The sequence below is a fragment of the Phascolarctos cinereus genome, unplaced genomic scaffold (assembly GCF_003287225.1).
Source record: "Phascolarctos cinereus isolate Bilbo 61053 unplaced genomic scaffold, phaCin_HiC Scaffold_2;HRSCAF=192, whole genome shotgun sequence".
NCBI lineage: Eukaryota > Metazoa > Chordata > Mammalia > Diprotodontia > Phascolarctidae > Phascolarctos > Phascolarctos cinereus.
Genome location: NW_027555625.1, coordinates 192,223,913 through 192,240,902, shown reverse-complemented (window position 1 = coordinate 192,240,902; position 16,990 = coordinate 192,223,913). Strand labels below are relative to the sequence as shown.

Genomic DNA, 16,990 nt, shown 5'->3' with positions numbered 1-16,990 from the left:
ATGGATGAATGAATGAATGAATGAATGAATGAATGAATGAATGAATGAATGAATGAATGAATGAATGAATGAATGGAGTCAGTGCAGAGAACCTCCCTCAGAGCACCAGGTTCGGAACCAGAAAGCGCACGCGCGCATTCACGGCACACGCGTACGCATGCGTATCGTATCCTGGTCTCTTATTGGCTGCCGTTAGGAAGCTATGGAAACACCGCACACTGACTATACCGGAAACGAGAGGCAACGAGAACCCACAGGGGCCAAAATTAACCCAGTTGAGGTGCTCCGTTTGCCTAAGGTAGGGGAAAGCTGCTAAGGGAATGAACTGGGACAAGTGACGCTCTGAGGACGTCTTGACGCTTCTTGAGGGTCCCTGAGGGGCGGCCGCAGGTGTCCTGATCGAGAGGGTCATGGAGGACGATGCACCGGTGATTTATGGGCTAGAGTTCCAGGTGAGTCATTTGGAAGGGAGGACTGAAGGAAGGCCGGTCATGTCCAACGCATGTGACAGGCCAGGTAGATCCCCCGAGGTAACTGGGAAAGGACTGAAAGTCGCTCTGGGCTACTGCACCCCCCCCCCCCCCCCCCCGTCTCCAAGACGGAGGAATAAGCTACTCAGAATGTTCAAGCTGGAGGGCCTTGAGGGACATCTGCTCCAACCTCCTCCCTCCCCCATTCCCATTTTACAGATTGTGAAACTGAGACCTAGACAGAGAAAGTGACTTAACCTCTTCTCCTAGTAATAATGATGATGGTAATCATAGCTGTTCCCTTTTCTGTAGCTCCTTAATGGTTGCGGAGTGCTTTATTCACTGCAGTCCTATGGATCATTAGAAGTCATCTAGTCCACTCTTCTCATTTGACAGATGAGGAAACTGAGGTGCAGAGATCTTAAATGATTTGCCCCATTTCAAAGGTAGTAAGTATGTGGCAGAGCTGGGATTTGGACCCCAATTTTACTGATTATTCTTTCAACTACACCAGGTATTGTAAGTGTTATTAGAGATAGGGACTATTTAATTGATATAGGGAATTCCCAGATGAGAAAACTCCCTTTAACAGTGTAGGTTGGCATTTTCTCTGCATGTATAGTTTTAGAGAGTTTTGTACAGAGATGTGAAAGGTTAAGTGACTTGCCCAGGATCACATAGTCAGTATGTGTTTGGACCAGTTATTGCTGGCTCAGAGATCAACTTTCAATCAATTATAACAAACTGCCTCTTAAGTGTTATTATCCCTTATTTAAAAATGAGAAACCAGTCTCAGAGATGTGAATTTCTTGCTGAAATTGACACAGCTATAATCCAGTGGCTTTATTTCAGTTTCCATACTTTTTGGTTTCTCTACAACTACCCTTTATAGAGTAGTAGAAAGCATGCTGGACATAAAGGCCATCCTAGATTCATATTTTACCTTTGACACTTAATGTCTGGCAGTCCATGGGCAAGTCACTTAATGTCTCTGAGACTCAGTTTTTTCATCTATAAAATGGGAATCATATTCCTAGTCTACCTCATAAGACTGCTATGAGGCTCACAAATGAGATCCCATGTATATGAAGCATTCTGTAAGCCTTAAAGCAATATATAAATGTTGGCTATCATTGTTATTACTATTATTTTACCACTTTTTAACACCTCTTTCTTTAAACTCTCATTGCTCTTAGCACTAGACTGTTTTTACTGTGAACCTGTGGAGTATGTTATATCTGACTACTTCTCATTATTTACACCATCATCACCTTAGATTAGGCTCTCAGCACCTCTTGCTGGAACTGTTGAAATACCCTTTTAATTAGTCTTCATGTCTCATGACTCTCCCCACTTCAATCCATCCTTTATCTACCTCTCAAAGTGATTTTTCTTAAGCTAAGGTCTAACAATGTCATTCCCCTACTCAATAAACTCAAGTAGCTATGATGCTTCTAAGATAAAATATAAACTCCTTCTTTTGGCATTTAAAGCCTTTTACAACCTGCTTCCAACCTATCTTTCCAACATTACTGTCCTTCCTTCATCCTATGGTCCAGCCAAAGTGGCCTTCCTGATACTCCCTCCCCCATCTCCAGTCTCTGTGTCTTTGCCTTGTCCATCCCCCATGCCTGGAATGCACTTCTTTTTTCTCTCCTCTGCCTTTTAAAGTCTTATTTTCTTAAAGATTCAGTTCAGACACTTTCTACATGAAGGCTTTTTCAATTCCCCCAGCTGCTACTGCCCTTCCTCCCAAAACTACCTTATATTTACTCTGTGTGTGTGTTTGGTTATGTAATACATGTTTACTTTCCCAATAGAATGTTAGCTCCTTGGGGGCAGGTGCTGTTTCATTTTTGTCTTTGTATTACCAGTGTCTACCACAGTGCCTGGCACATATTATTTCCTAATGAATTCTTATTGGATAATTAAAAAGACTCTTAGCTTTGTTTCATTTTTTTGGAATACTCCTTCGAGGCCTGGTCCCTTGTTTTCACACTGCAGCATCTCAAAGCTTGTCAACTCTCCTTTATCCTTTTTAAGAGAATTTTCTGTTGGTATGTATGTCCACTTGAAGCATGAGGTATTTTATTCTTTGTTTTGGGTGGTGGGAGAGTATAGATCAGGGGTGCGGAACCTATAGGCCCTCTAGGTCCTCAAGTGTGGCCCTTTGACTGAATCAAAACTTTATAGGACAAATCCCCTTAATAAAAGGATTTATTTTGTAAAACTTGGACTCAGTCAAAATGGCATACCCAAGGACCCAGAAAGCCACATGTGGCCTCTAAGCTACAGATTCCCCACCCCTGGTATAGATTAATCATGAAATTCAGTCTACTGACGTGTTTATGTGTTGAGTTTGAGGTGTCACTAGGACATCAAAGTAGAGATAGTGATTATGAATTAGGAGATGGTTACTTGGAATTGTGAGTAAAAGCCTCAAGTGTGGAAAAACGAATTTGGAATTCAGTCGTAAATGTGATAATTGAAGCTATAGGTTTGAACAAGACTGTCAAGGTAGAGTCCATGAAGAGAGAGAGAAGAGTTGAAAGAGCTAAGGACAGAGTCTTAAGGAACACTTATGTTTAAGGGGTAAAGAATAGTGAGGGAACACTGGTAGAAACAGAAAAGAAGTGTTTACATAGATTAGAGGCTAACAACGAAAACATGGTGTTACAGAAGCCAAAGGGGGAAAGAGTTTTCCTTCAGAGGAGATAATTCACAATATAAAATGCTGAAAAGTTAAGGATGAGGATTGAAATAAGGCCTTTGGATTTCATGGAATTTCAGAGGATGACAGGATCTCAGAGGCCATTTAGTAGATCCTGAACCTAGATAAGAATTCCCTCTCTGACATGCCTGACAAGTGCTTCTCCAGCTTTTTCTTGAATACCTCCAGTGAGAAGGAACCTACCACCTTTAAAGGCAATCCATTCCACTTTTGGATAGCTCTAAATTTTAGACATTTTTTTCTGATACCAAGTTGATGTTTGCCTTTATGTAACTTCTACCAATCGCTTTTGCTCTTTGGTGTCAAGCAAAAACAAATGGCACTAATAAGTTTATTAATGACCTTGAAGAACTTCCTTAAGTTTGAGGATGCTGCCTTTAAAGGCAGAAAGCTGACAAGTACTGAGCCAGAGTCATGACCTTTCATGATACAGACAGGCAGAAGACAAATTATAAGTAGTTAGTAAGCACAAACACATGATGAGCATAATTATTAGTTTTAGTAAAATTTTTTATTTAGTCATATTTTATTGTTGGTGATCAACTTGATAGATACCTTTTGTACTTTTTAATTAATGTAAGTATTTTCTGGGATGGTCAAAGGAAATCATAAGAGAGTTTGATGAGAAAATAAACTAGCCCCATAGCCCATCCTAGACCTTGGTATCAGTTTCCCAAGGCACCAGAACCAAATGAAATATTAGATTCAGAGACTATTTGGTTACACTTCTTTGTTCTGGATGCAAAATATGTAGGTTTGGTTCCAGTTCAAACTTTTACTAGCAATTAAAAAAAATTGTTTTTGTTCTGTTACATTAAAACAAAGTTGAGATTTGGTTTGAAATCAGCACATTAGCGTGATTTCTGTCTCTCCCACACACAATTTGATTCTGTTTAAAGCCACGCCAGTACCAAACCAGCCCTTGGCTGATCTTGCACAGCCCTTTGATTTCATAAGGGTTTCTTGCTCTGCCTTCCTCCTATGGGTGACTACCAGGCCTCCTAATTTTGTTTCCTTTATGGCTCTAGTTAAGTAGCAGGTATTTATGTAGTGCTGTGGGGATACAAAGACAGAAATAAGAGTCTGCTTTTAAGGAACTTGTATTGTATAGGAGTAAGTAGTGGGTAGGGGTACCATGTACACATATAAGTATGTAGCAAGTTTTAAAAAATAAATACAAGGTAAACCCTAAGTTAACCATAGTGATGTTCAGACTGATAAGAGGAGGGAAATATGTTAAGGAGCTGTAAAAAAACAGAAGATGAAAGCAGTTTCCCTCTTCCTGTGACCTCTCCTGTCTTGGCCTTTATGATTGAATCAGTCTGTCACCTAGCAAGTATTTATCAAGTACTGATGCAGAAAGGATGCAAGAGAAGTAGAATGAGAATTCCTTCCCTTGAGGAATTTACAATGTAATTGGAGAGAAAAGGCTTTTATGCCTTAGAATTAAGGAATAGTACGTCACAGTAAGTTATTATGTGCTAAGTTATGGTCCTGTGTGCTTTATGATTAAAGGCCACGGTTGAAGAAAAAGGCAAATTTTGGAGTATTGGACAGTTCTTTAAAAAACATACTTTAAAGTTTTGCAGTTGGGAGGAATCTTGGAGGTCATCCAATCCAATCCTCTCATTTTAGAAGTGAAGGGACTTGAGGCTCAGGGAGGTTTTAAGTGACTTCCCACAGTATTCAGTGATTGAGAAAATACTTGACGAGATCACCAAGAGAGTGCATAATATTAGTGTATTACTCTCCTCATCAGTCTTCCTGCCTCAAGTCTCTTTATCTCAGTGTGTCTACTTAGCTGTCAAGGTTATTTTCCTAAAAGATGTATCTGACCAAGTCATCCTACTGAATAATCCCTAGTAGGTTCCTATTGTTTCTAAGATCAAGTATAAACTTAGCTAGTTTTAATTAATTGAGTGCTTTCCAGAACCTGGATCTATCCTACCTTTCCGTATATTCTTTTCATGTATTCTATGTTCTAGTTATTTTGGCCTTTTTGGTGTTTCAGAATCACTAAACCCTATCTCGAGGATCTGTGTCCTTTACTGTCTGTCTTCCTTGTCTTGAATGTTCTCCTTCCTTGTCTCCTACATCTTAGAATCCCTGGTTTCTTTCAGGACTCAACCTAAGTGATGCCTTTTGCTTGAGGTCTTTCCTGGTCTTTGAGGTGTGTCTTCCACCTCTACTCCTTGATTCATTTCCCTCAAACTTTTCCTTTTTCTTCTCCCTGCCAAGGTTGGCTTGTATTTACTTTGTATGTAGTTTTATATATAACTATGTGTATATATATTGCTTTTCCCATTAGAATGTAAGCTCTTTGAGGGCAGAGACTTTCATTTTTGTCTTTGTATCCCCAGCTCATCTTAGATGATTAATGAATTTTTGTTGATTGATCTAATATTCTCTGTTCTTAATTTTCCACCTTGGAAGGAAAAATCATATTGATTGTTTATAAATCCTATCCTGTGCAAAATTATTTTATTTCTGAAATAGACTTTTTCTGATAAAGTTTCATGCCACAATTGTGTATTTAGGTTGTAATTTATATTATAGTTATTTGTGTACATGCCAGTGAAATGTTCTCTGCTAGGTTTTAAACATTTTTAGGGTAAAAGTCATGTAGGGATCTGTCTTTCTTATTAAGTGACTCCTAAATGCTTGTTGAATTAAATTGAATTCCTAAACAATTCACCTTAGATTACCTTCTTTAGAGTTTTAAGGATCAAATATAATGTTTGTAAAAAAAAGTATCCAAAAATGTAAAGCATTGTAGAAAACTGTTGTTTATAAGGTTAAAATAAGCTTCTAATGAAATAGTATCTTAAATATTTCATTTTTTGGGTAACTTACTCAAAATCTAGGCCTTATTTTTTCTTCTTAGTTATGGAAAGGACATGTCAATTTGAAAAAAAGAGTAAGCATTCAGGAAACATTTAAAAAAAAATTAATCCCCCCTCCCTCCCTTCTCTCCTTCCTTACTGGAAAAAAAGAATAAAAATATGCCATGTGAAGCAATATAGATTCCCTTATTGGTTATGCCTAAAACCATCTCATTCTACATATTTATTCTATAACTTCTCCATTAAGGGGTCAGTAGCATTCTTTATCATTGATTGTAGGTCCAGTTTTACAAATGTTAAAACTCTGAAGCTTAATTTGATCTTTGTGCTATGGTGATTAGAGTCCTGAGCTTGTAGTTAGGAAGACCTGAATTTATATCCTACCTCATATATTTACTTTGTGACCCTGGGCAAATCACTTAACCTCTTTGGGTCTCAGTTCCCTCATCTGTAAAATGATCTTATTAAAATTACACTTTCCTTAAAGAATCCCTGTGGTTTGATCCCTCCTGTCCTGTCAGCCTTATGATTTGTGTATTCTTTTTGGGGAAAATTATGTGTAAGAACCATTGGCTTCAGGTTTTATAGAAAATGTTAAGCTGACAATCATCTGTTCTTTGATGATTTATAGTAGAAGCTTCCTAAGTTCATGGTACCAAATTAAACCTAATCTATGTACCTCATGAGCGGGAAAGAACAAATCTCACCATTAGGATATTATTTACAATTCTTTCTTTTATTAAATAAACACATGTATTAGGTGGCTACTGTGGGCCGAATATGGCCTTAGGTTCTGGGACTGATAGATAGTTAGATAAGAGATGATTTTTATATAGAGCCTTACGTGAGGTAGGGAACTATTATGAACAAAGTCACGGAACTGGAAGAGTGTAAAATCTGTTGGGGGGGAGTGGGTGGTAGAGTATAACAGTAATCTAGTTTGGTTGAAATCTCTTGTGAAGTTTAAATATTTGTTATTAAATCATTAAAACTTATGACTGAATATAATATTTTTGCCTTCCTTAAGGGTTACTTGGATTTACCAGTAGATATCTAAGCCACATCAATACCTATAATCAAGGTTTAAGGGATCATAATTAGCTAATAAATAATTATCCTTCATAGGTGAAGTAGAATCATAATTTTTGAATAATTTGCTAATAATTTTTTACTGCTATCCTGACATTTTAATATCTGTATCTGTAGTTTTTAGCTCCTGATAAATAGAACATTATCAAAAACCAAGGATAAATCAAATACTACGCAGAGTAGAGGATTTAATGCCAGCATTACAAAATAGAAGAAAACCAAAAATAGGCAAATTGTACCAGTGCTATTCTGATGACTCCGTGAAGAAAATGCTACATATTTCTATTTTGAATGGAACTTGGGACACTATAATGAGCAATAACAGAATAAAGTGTATATTTTTCCTTTATGTAAATATAAAGCTCATTTTGTTAGCCATGCTACAATTTATCCAAACATTTGATCCATGCTTTTTTTTTTTTAACAGCATATCAATTTCCTGATAGACCATCCTCTCTTTGAAGTTTGGTATAGTAGATAGAATGTTAGACTCGGGAATCAGGAAGACTTGGATTTGAATCTTGCCTGAGACACTGATGACCCTGAGTTAAAGTCCTTTAATCTTTCTGGGCCTCCATTAACCTATTTGGAAAAGCAAGTGGTTGAATTTGATTACTACAAAGATCCCTTCTGGTTCTCAGTCTTTGCTACTATGAGCCTTCTTTGTAACAAAGAAAAACAGTTAAGCATAACCAATCAGCATAGTGACCACATCTGATCCGTTTAGTCCTCCCCTCCTCACCCCTACCCCCTTTCTACAAGGAGAAAGAAATATGTCTCATCATTTGTTTTCTGAGGCTGAGGTCAGTGATTCTAATTGATTAGAGTTCATCTTTCTTTCAGTGTTGATTTTGTGTACATTTTATAGTCATTTTGTATATTGTTTCCTAGATTCTGCTTACTTCTCTCTATATGATTTCATGCAAGGTTTCTGTGTCGCTTTGAATTCTCCATTTCCATTGTTTTTTTATAGCACAATGATATTCCATTACTTATACTTATTCTTGTAGGAAGTGACTAGAACATCACGAAGCTTTATTATGACTGGAAGTAGGGTAAAGCATCAGTTTAAAAAAAAAACCCAAACCAAAAAAGTCCGCATTGTTACATACAGAGCTGGACGCCTAAGTGCTGACTTGGTTCCAGTGGAATGTTACAAGACCTTGAGAAAGGCCTCAAGTATGTTGATTAGATCCTCTATGGAGGATTTACAGAGGATGTGGACTAGAATAGTGTAGGAATGGGAGGGATTTGATATGCATTATTGGAGGGAGTATCTTCATTGAAGAGAGGTAGCTAGGTGGTACAGTTGATAGAACACAGGACTTGGAGTCAGTAAGACCTAAATTCAAATCCTGCTTCAGACACTTATTAGCTGGGTGATCCTAGTCAAGTGTCCTCATTTCTAAAAATGAGCATTATAACAGCAGTCTCACAGGTTTGTTGTTAGGATCAAATGAGTTAACATAAGTAAGGCACCTTGCAAACCTTAGAGCACTATGTAAATGCTAGCTATTATTATTATAAAGTAACAGTCTTTGACATATTAAATCATACATACAAAGAAAGACATAGGCCTGCTGAGTTCTTTTTTGTAATTTTACCTAATAATGGAAATCCTTAAATTTTTATGGGATTTTAAAGGGTATATCTTATTGCCATTTAGTCATTTAGTCCAACTTCTTAATTTAGCAGATGCGGAAAGGTTAAGTGACTTGCCTGAGATCACACAGGTAATAGCAGATCTGAGATTCACTAGTAGCTTCTCTGCATACAGATCCATCATTTTTTCACTATGTTGTACCATGTTCCCTTCCATAGTATTTTAGACCCTTCAATTAGACTGATGATGATTTTCCACTATATTTTTTTAAAGTAAGTATCTTTCTTATTTGTGTTAGATGAGGAAAGATCATTCCAAATTTGTAGTGCTTCTTCCAAAATTATGACAGCTTTACTAGCTTCAAAATAGATAATACAGTATAGATAGTTTTCCCTCATGCATGCTGTTATTTTTCTCTAGGTATGTAATTCATAGCTCTATAAATTGATTTAGGTTGCAGTAAATGAAAATACCAATTTATTATAGACACTCAACTAGTTTCTGTCTCTAGGATTGTGCCTCTCTTTCAGTATAATAACCACTGGTACAATTTGCCTATTTTTGGTTTTCTTCTATTTTGTAATGATGGCATTAAATCCTCTACTCTGTGTAGCATTTGATTTATCCTTGGTTTTTGATAAATGTTAAATTGTAGCAATTATTGTCTATACCAGCTAGATTTGGCAGTTGATCATATGCTGTCTTGTATTGTTTTCTGTTTCATGGCTTTGTGGCCTGTTTCTCCAAAAAGAATGTAAGCTTTGTAAGTGGGGCAGCCATGTCTTATACAGGAATTCTTGAATGACAGTAATTTTACTCTCATCATAGAATCATAATGTTTTACAACTAAGCCTTAGAAGCCATCCAATCCAAATTTCTTATTTTACAAACAAAGTAAGGTCTAGAGTGGTAGCCAAACAATTTAAACTTATGTAATTCTTAAGTGCCCTAAATAATATTTCTGTAGTTTCCAAAACTGAGGTTTTCTCCCTTTGAATATATCTCCCAATACTGTAAACTGAAATCTTCCATGTCTTTGAGGATTGTTTACTGAGTTGCTGTGGTCCAACACAGTGGAAGGCAGTATTTCACAGTGAAAGAATGTTGGACATGGAAGCAAGGAATATGTGTTCAGGGAAAGGGGAGGAGAAGCAAGCATTTATTAAGCACCTACTGTGTGCCCTCACTGGGCTAAAGTGCTTTTCAAATATTCTCATTTAATTTTCATAACAACTCTGAAGTAGGAGCTATTATTATCCCCATTTTAAGTTGAGAAAACTGAGGTAGGCAAAGGCTAAGTGATTGGCCTGTGGTCCCATGGCTAGTTTCTGAGGCTGGATTTGAATTCAGGCCTTCCTCATTACAAGCGCATCTCTCTATTCATTGTTCCATTTAGTGCCTGTTTAAAATTGGATCTGCTGTTTATTAACTATGTTATCTTGAGCAAATCACTTAATCTTTCTAGGCTTCAGTTTACTTATCCCTTGACCTACACGCTAGCACTAGGGATACAGTTGATAAAAAGAAAGACATTTTCTGCCTTCAAGGACCTTATAATCTAAAGAGGCAGACAATACACAAAAGGAGGCAGGAAAGCAGGACACATTAAGGGGTACCAAGTATAAGGGCATCTTGATCCATAAAGTTAAACTGAGCTGGGCAGCAGGTGCATAGTGGACTGAGCTGAGAGTCCAGCCCTCTATAAGGGAAGGCACTGGGAGGAAGTTGATATTCTACCTTCCAGTCCTCCAATCAGAGGGAAGACAACAGATCATTTAGTCTCACCCTCTCGTTTTACAGATGAGAATACAGAGGACTTGAAAAGGTATGTTACTTCTAAAAAGTCAATACTGTGTACACAGCTGGGATTTGAGCTCAGGTCTTCTGACTAAAAATCCAGTGATCTTCTCACTATATGGTATTATGCTGCCTATTTACTTTTTCTAGCCCTGGGAGGGATCTGTGATAATCACAGTCATAATGTGCTTGAATTTTCTTTTCAGGTGGTATAAATATAATGGTGAAGAATGGAGAGGTGTGTCAGGTTCTGTCAATAACTTTGTGATATTGAACAGGCTAGTCAAAAAGAAAGAATTGTGAGGCACATTCAGTTTGGGTATGACCAAAGCAGCAACACCCATTATGACTAACTAACTGGTTATCTTCCTTTTCCTTCCTTCCTTCCTTCCTTCCTTCCTTCCTTCCTTCCTTCCTTCCTTCCTTCCTTCCTTCCTTCCTTCCTTCCTTCCTTCCTTCCATCTTCCATAGAGGTTAAGTGACTTGTGCAGGGTCACACAGCTAGTGTCAAAGGTTGAATTTGATCTCAGGTTCTCATGACTTGTTTTCTATCTACTGTGCTACATAGCTTGGCGTGTTCCCCCCCCCCCATTATAACTTTGCTTAGCCAAATACACGTTTTCTCTTTCCTGCTCAGGATTCATATTCTTTTTTTTTTTTTTTTGAGGTTGTATGAGAACTGAGGTTGCACTTAACAGTCTGCTAAAGCCTACATCTTTTTTAGACTGTGGGCAAGTCATTTCATCTTTGTTTTCCTCAGTTTCCTCATCTGTAAAATGAGGATAACAATAGCACCTACCTCACAGGGTTGCTGTGAAGGATTAAGTACTATTTGTGAAGTGCCTGGCTCTATATAAATGCTTATTCACTTCCCCTAAGCCCCAGTGAGGCCTGACTCATCCATGAGCTTGACTGTATATAACTACTGACTTTTCCCTAAAACTGCAGACGGAACTTTTCCCAATACTCACCATATCCAGATTGACAAGGTTAAAAGGTTATTCTCAGCTGAATTATTCACCAAAATATCTCTCTATTCCTTAAAGACATGTTTTATTCTTGAAAAAGAAATCACAAATCTCAGGAAGATTTCCTTCTGGTAGTAATATTCCAATATAGAAAATGGTAGTTATCTTTTAAATACCATTTCAAAATGAAGGATGCTATATATGTACTTATCACCTCTTTTAAATAAAAGAAGGAATAAACTTTATTTGACTGTCTTCTAAGTCAAATTGCCAGTAAAATAACTTCAGGATAGTCTTCATTTTAGAGGCAATATCTTATGGTAGTAAGAGTGCTGATCTTGGAGTTAGAAGGGTTTGAATCTTATAAATTTAATTTATAAATTTACTAATTAATATAGAACTATTACTGAATACTTTTTGAACCAGACCATTCAACCATATTAGAATCCATCTAGTTGTTTTTTAGCCCACATCTCTCCACAGTTCATATGAGAATAGCAGATACTTAAAACCTAGGTGACTATATTTATATCATTCCCCTGTTCTACCAATCAATCAATCAGTCAAACAAACAAAACAAACTACAAGCATTTATTTACACCCGTGTTCCAGACTCTATGCTAAGTGTTGGGGAAACAAAGAAAGGTAATTTAATAACATTCTTTCCCTTAAAATAATCTTGTATTTAAATATCTGTTTATAAAAAATCATAGATTTAAAATTATCTTGTTCAGTCTCCTCATTTCACAGATGAGGAAAGTGAATTTCAGTGAGGTTAAGTGACTTGCCAAAGGGCATGTAGAACATCAAAGCTGGCATTCAAATCCAGGTCTTCTGAGTCCAAATCCAGAGAATGGAAGCTCCATGAGGGTAGAACTCATAAGACCATAGATTTAGAATTAGAAGGTTCTTTGTTGATTATGTAGTCAGTTTTTTTTCTTTTTTTTATCTTTGTATGTCCAATGCCTAGCATAATTCCTTCCATGTAGTGGGCACTTAGTGTTTGTGGAATTTGTTTGCTGAAACTTTTGATTTTATAATTTTATCTTAGGAGTAGATTTTTCTCTTGGAAAGGAAAGCCTTGTGCAGACTACTTGATATAGTTCTTTATGCCAGGTATAGCTCAGATTGGAAATGAATAAATATTAACATTTTTGTTTATACATCAAGGCCCAGTGTGAGAAAGATATCTTTAACAGCATCTTAACTGTGTAACACCACACATATAGTAGGTGCTCAAATATTTTTTAACTGGTTCTTGCACTTTATTACTCTGCTGTTTAATTAGCTATGTACCCTTAGACAAATTATTTAAGCCTTAGTATATCCCTTTTCTTCATTTAAAATGTAGCTCAGGCACAACGTTCAGCATAAAGTTTTTCCAATTGCTATACTTGTACCCTCTCTTTAAACTACCTTTCATTTAACTACTTTGTGTTTATATATATTTATTCCATTCATATTTATTCTACATATGTTTTTATATGTACTTAATGTCTTTTGCATTAAAATCTAAGTTCCTTGCACGTAGGTATTTTTCATTGTGTGCTTTTGTTTCCCCACTTCACAGTGCCTGGCACATAGGATGAACTTAGTAACTGATTGATAAAGATGTTTGAAGTAGGTGATCTCAAAAGCACCTTCCATTTTTAAAATTCAATGATTATCTTAAAATTATTTAAATGCTTAGTACTCAGGACAAGTCCTTCAATGAATTGGGTAGTATAATTTACTTATATGCTATGTAGACTAAGCTGATGAATCACAATCTATGAGATAAGGTGACCTTAGACTCCATCCAGTTTAACTCACTTATTCACCTTGTGTTTTAATTACCTGTTAACCATTTTTGTTTCATACTTCCCCATCCAAAAATAATTATCTCTGGTAGAATAAATTGAAACAAAATTGTTTGTCTCCATTGACTATTAGCATGATCCCATTTGGTACAAACAGCTTTTCTCACTATTTATTTTCCTCTGGATCCCAAAACAGCCTTTAAAAAAAAAATCATCTTTTTCATTGTTCTTTATATTGTTAACAGTTTTTAGTTTTCTGGTCATTGGTAGTCTTAACTTTTTTTTTTTATTCCCCCCTCCCCCTTTTTAGGCAATTGGGGTTAAGTGACTTGCCCAGGGTCACACAGCTACGAAGTGTCAAATGTTTGATCTGAGGCCGGATTTGAACTCTGGTCCTCCTGACTTCAGGGTCGGTGCTCTATCCACTGCGTCACCTTGCTGCCCAGACATTATTCTTATAGGGCCTGGTGTATGGGATGTCAGGGAGGACTGGCACCTCTGGTGTGAGGGTTTGCCAGACCTTTTCAGGGCTGCTCATCCACCTTTGGTGTTCACCTTCACCTACCCCTCATCTGCAGCTCCAAGAAGCTGTAGCATCTACAGTGGCCGCACCCTGGTAAAACTGTCTCAGTGGAAGGGATAAACCAAATTGAGGATAACCGACAGGCCTCAAACTTGTTGGTGAGTTAGGGGAATGTCTGCCCTAAGTATGTGAAGACTTCCCTAAGCTGAATGGGCAGATGAGAACAATTTGTTCCAAGGGCCATGAAGCCAGCTGAAAGTAGGTGTTGTGTAGTGCTTCGAGCCTGGTCAAACATCAGAAACACCAAGATCATCCACTGCATCCTGGGCTATCACCAATCATCTTGACTTTTGTCTTGCTACTGGACTTTGATGACTCAGGAAGAGAGAGTGAGGCTGATGACTTTTTGCAACTCTGCTTCATTTAAATCCAGTTCTCTCCCCAGTCAAGACATCACCCCATGATATTTTTGATCCTCTTCAAAAACAAAGAACTGACAACATACACATACACACACATATACTCCCATAGATAGAGATAGAGATAGAGACTTTATATGTATGTATATGTGTGTATGTGTGTACATATATATACATACATATGTATGCTTCTCTCTCTGTAAATATATATGGCCAGTATGTAAATTGATCACCTAGTTTCAAATCTCTTACTTCTCCAATCTCTCCTCCACAGACCTGCCCGAGCGATATTCCTAAGTCATAGCTCTGACCATGTCACTCCTCAGTAGGTTCCAAGGGCTCTTAATTACCTCTAGGATCAAATTAGAACTCTGTCATTTAAAGCCATATACAACCAGCTTTAGGTCACCTTTTCAGACTTATAGTTTATTACTTTAGTTCATGGATTTCATGGTCTAGACAGGCTGACCTTGCTGTTGCTCATACATGACATTCCATTTCCTATCACTGCCTTTGCACTGGCTGTCCTGGATGTCTGCAAAGCACTTTCTCCTTGCCTCTGCCAAGTCTCAGTTGCCTACAAGCTCAGCTTAAATATTAACATCTTATATGAGACCTTTTCTGACCGTCTAGGTGCTAGTTCTCCATTTCCCCTGCTCCTAAAATTACCTTGCATTTACTTTATATATATTTTATATTTACTTATTTGGGTATTTGTTATTCCCTCTGATAATATGTAAGCTCCTTAAGGACAATGATTTCTTTTTATTTTTGTCTTTTTATTCCCAACTGCTAGTGCCTTCCTTTCAAAACTACCTTGTATTTAACTACTTTGTATATATTTGTATTTATTTACTTTATATTTTTGCTATATATATTTATATATGTACTTGTCTCTCCCATTAGACTATGAACTCCTTGAGGAATTGTTTCTTTCTTTAGAATGAAAGAGGGCCAATTGAAATTGAGCTTCATATAAAGGGGCTTTCTCCTTTTGATTACCAATATAAAGCTGTCAGTTGTCCAAATTTAGTTTAGTAACTTTGCTTTTTGGTTTTTATGTATTGGATCAAACTAAATGTTTAATGCTTTTTTCTCCCTCCCTCACAGGCCCGTGCTTTAACACCTCAAACTGCAGAAACGGATGCCATTCGATTTTTGGTTGGGACACAGTCTCTTAAATATGATAATCAGGTAACTGTTTTTGAGAAATCTACGCATGTTAATTACTAAACCTTTTCTTATATCATATTTTTTGCTTCTGCCTCCCTAATGTAACATTTGAGAATAAATTTTTTTAAAGTTATTTGAATAAAGCATAACATTGGCTACTGTGGATAGTGTGCTAGACCTGGAATCAGAAAGATCCAAGACCTAAGTTTAAATTTGGCCCTCAGATGTTTACTAACTGTGTGACCCTGGTCACATCACTTAACATCTTTCTGCCCCAGTTTCCTTATCTGTAAAAAGGGAGTAACAGTACCTACCTCACACTGTTGTTGCAGTGAGGATAAAATGAAATATTTGTAAAGAGCTTTGCAAACCATAAAACACTATATAAAATGCTATTATTACTATTTTTAGTAATTTATTTTGATTTACATTATTATCATATGTTGATTTGGGCTTAAATAATTTCAATTTCTAATAAAATAATAACTGATTATTTAATATATTTTTGAATTTAGGCAACCTGGTATAGAGCATTTGATTTGGTGTCAGAGAAAATGGGCTTAAATACCAGCTCTGCTAATTACAAACTATATGACTTTGAATAAATTTCTTTACCTCTTTAGTCTTCAATTTTCTCACTTGCAGTCCCAAAATAGGTGCTTAATAAATGTTTGTTGGCTATTATTGTCTGGGCTCACCCTCCCATTTCCCCAAAGCATTAGCAAGTTCCATGTTAGAGGGCAAAGAAGGTTCTAGGGATAACCCTGAGTGGTTGAGGTTTCTGGTATTTCATGAACCCATACTAATATGCTTCACACTGATTATCAGGCAGTTCAATTAGCTTTTAGGAAAGAGCATTTACTAAGGTAGTATAGTAAGAACAGCTAATGGAGTATACCAAAGACATAGGTATACACATGATAATTTAAAAAAGTAGATAACATTAATAACTATGGGAATCAGGAAAAGCTTCCTTTACGAGGTGGCACATGAGCTGAGTTTCAAGGAAGCCAGGCATTGTAAGTGGCAGAGGTGAGAAGGGAATGCATGCCAAGCATGGAAGGCCTGAATGTGGGAGATGGAATACTGAGGTGGGGAACGTTGGATGTAATGTGGAATGCATGAGGCACAGTAATGTGTAATATGTCTGGGAAAGTAGATTTTAATCATATTGGGAAAAGCTTTAAATGCTAAGCTGAGGAATTTTTTCTAGAAGATTCTTGAACAGAGAAGTGTCATGGTCAGATTTGTGCTTTAGGAATATTATTTTAACAGTTTATGTGAAGGATGGATTGGAGAAGGGAACAGTTAGAAGCTAAGAACCCAATTCAGAGGTTGTAATTCTTCAGGCTAGAGGTGATGAGGGTCTGAATTAGAGTAGTGTAGAATGAGTGGAAAGAGGGCAGATGTTGTGGAAGTAGAATTGATAAGCCTTGTCAACTGATTGTATATGGGGAAGTGAGTGAGAATGAAGAGGATGACTCATAGGTTGCAGACCTCAGTGACTAGAAGAATGCCTTTAAGCAGAAATAGAGAAGTTTGGAGGAGGGGTAGAAATGATAATGAGTTCCCTTT

At 37.0% G+C, this 16,990-nt stretch overlaps 1 protein-coding gene across 3 annotated transcripts in view; it reads left to right on the top strand.

Moving 5' to 3' along the window:
* The first annotated feature begins 196 nt into the window (after positions 1-196).
* EIPR1 (EARP complex and GARP complex interacting protein 1) overlaps positions 197-16,990 on the top strand; it is a 217,278-nt gene continuing 200,484 nt past the window's right edge. The window contains exons 1-2 of one of the 3 annotated variants that reach the window (XM_020965872.2): positions 197-452; positions 15,353-15,436. In XM_020965872.2, coding sequence (XP_020821531.1) covers positions 411-452; positions 15,353-15,436 — 126 coding nt within the window. In that variant the 5' untranslated portion in view covers positions 197-410. Of the gene's footprint in view, positions 453-880; positions 920-15,349; positions 15,437-16,990 lie in introns of those variants that run through there. The other 2 variants (XM_078149746.1, XM_020965873.2) reach the window with 2 other exon arrangements.